The 2176-nt window shown below is 32.7% G+C and overlaps 1 protein-coding gene across 3 annotated transcripts in view; it reads right to left on the reverse strand.

Moving 5' to 3' along the window:
* LOC116847237 (formin-like protein) overlaps positions 1-2176 on the reverse strand; it is a 70996-nt gene that overhangs the window by 13720 nt on the left and 55100 nt on the right. For all 3 annotated transcript variants that reach the window (XM_032822023.1, XM_032822030.1, XM_032822040.1), the window contains exon 2: positions 1111-1194. In XM_032822023.1, coding sequence (XP_032677914.1) covers positions 1111-1194 — 84 coding nt within the window. The remainder of the gene's footprint in view (positions 1-1110; positions 1195-2176) is intronic.

The raw sequence follows: 2176 nt of genomic DNA on the forward strand, positions 1-2176 counted from the left end.
TGAATATCACCTTCTCTCGCAAATAAAATCGTGAAATTCATAAAATTTCACTCCCTTTCGCAAAGTAAAATCGCGAGGGAGAAATAGTATCTACACCAGAAGAAAAAATGTCTAAAAGATCAGAAACATTCACGATGGATGCTAATAATATATTTACTTGTACTAATATAAGGTAACTACACTGAGAAAAAAATATCTAAAAATTAAAAAATATTTATTAGGTAGATACCTAACATATTCATTTCAAATCAAAATTCTCTTCACACACACAACACACTTAAACCGAGTATTGTTTACTCGGTTTACGTAACCAGTAATATGAACAATTATTCTATACATTCTTACCTTGAAAAAGAAATTTTAAATGAGAAAGTATATATTCTCCTAAAATCATTTCTTTGCGCATATGTAAACAATTTATTTTATCTAAACTACTCTAAAAAAAATACAGATTTAAGTACCTAGATACGTTATCAATACTCACCGAGTAAATATTTTTTTATGTCTCAGATGTTTTAGAGTAGTTTAGATAAAATAAATTGTTTACATATGCGCAAAGAAATGATTTTAGGAGAATATATACTTTCTCATTTAAAATTTCTTTTTCAAGGTAAGAATGTATAGAATAATTGTTCATATTACTGGTTACGTAAACCGAGTAAACAATACTCGGTTTAAGTGTGTTGTGTGTGTGAAGAGAATTTTGATTTGAAATGAATATGTTAGGTATCTACCTAATAAATATTTTTTAATTTTTAGATATTTTTTTCTCAGTGTAGTTACCTTATATTAGTACAAGTAAATATATTATTAGCATCCATCGTGAATGTTTCTGATCTTTTAGACATTTTTTCTTCTGGTGTAGATACTATTTCTCCCTCGCGATTTTACTTTGCGAAAGGGAGTGAAATTTTATGAATTTCACGATTTTATTTGCGAGAGAAGGTGATATTCAATAAATTGGTCTCGCACAATTTATCTGTGAGAGAGAATGTGAAAGTTCATAAAATTCGCTATTACGCATGTTATGTCTGGCTGCAAAAGTTCTCGCCAAGTATTCTGCATCTAATGATGCATCAGACTACTTCTCAGATGCATGACGGTACTCACTTGATCGCAGATGATGTCCCATTTCTTCTCGTTGTCGTACTGCTTCAAAAGCTTCGCCTTGTCCGGTGGCAGATCCATGGAGGCCTGTAACATACGAAAAGCGACATATCGCTTTAGTGTCCGTCGGCGATTCTGTATGCGAAGCCCGTTCCCTCGGCACAGGGTGTGTGTGTGTGTGTGTGTGTGTGTAATACGCGAACGCGAACGGTCGCGATCATTTGCGCGAGATAATTAGCGCGCCGATGCCGCGGCGTCGGCGGACGCAATTTGAGGACCGCAATCGCGACGCTATTATCGTCGACAGTTCGACGAATGGCAGGCGAAAATGAAATAACGTAATAAAATCGAACGAATGAGACCGCGGGGAAATGCGACGAACCGCGAAGTTCTTTGATGTGGCCAATGAAAATTATTCTTTTTGTTTTTTTAGTTCCATAATAAATCTGATAGAACGAGTTCACGACGGAAATTTCGTTCCACATCGCACGATAACTTTTATTTTAAATTTACTTTTTTTATTCAATCATGCAAAAACTTTTTTGTGTATTAAAAATCTTGAAAGCACATCAATTTATTTATTTTTGGCAAAATTATGCAAAAATATAACAATAAAACAATATAATAATAAAAAAATCAAAATGCATTGAGAGAAATAGCTTGGTGAATGACACTATACTCGTCTTATGACAATAATATGGTGAATTTGTATGCGATATCTGATTCACATATCCAATATTCTGATTACGATGCTTCGACGCATCTGGTAGTCAATACCGAGACATTTAGTTGTAGACATTTAGATAGTTTGGTAATTCTCTCTAGACGTGTGATACTATTGACGCGATAGTTCATTATTACTTGCTGCGACGTTTCCTTTTTCACCTATACTAATTTGTAAAGACGTTGATGCTATAAAAGAATGGACGCTGAAACCGTCAGATATTTGGAAAAATAAAATTTCTTAAAATATGTCGACGAATTTAGAAGAAAATATATGAAGATTATATACAGTAAGTATATGAAAATTATATATATATATATATATATATATATATATATATATATA

The sequence above is a fragment of the Odontomachus brunneus genome, unplaced genomic scaffold, assembly GCF_010583005.1.
Source record: "Odontomachus brunneus isolate Ranch 3 - 2012 unplaced genomic scaffold, Obru_v1 Obru_scaffold_004, whole genome shotgun sequence".
Lineage (NCBI taxonomy): Eukaryota > Metazoa > Arthropoda > Insecta > Hymenoptera > Formicidae > Odontomachus > Odontomachus brunneus.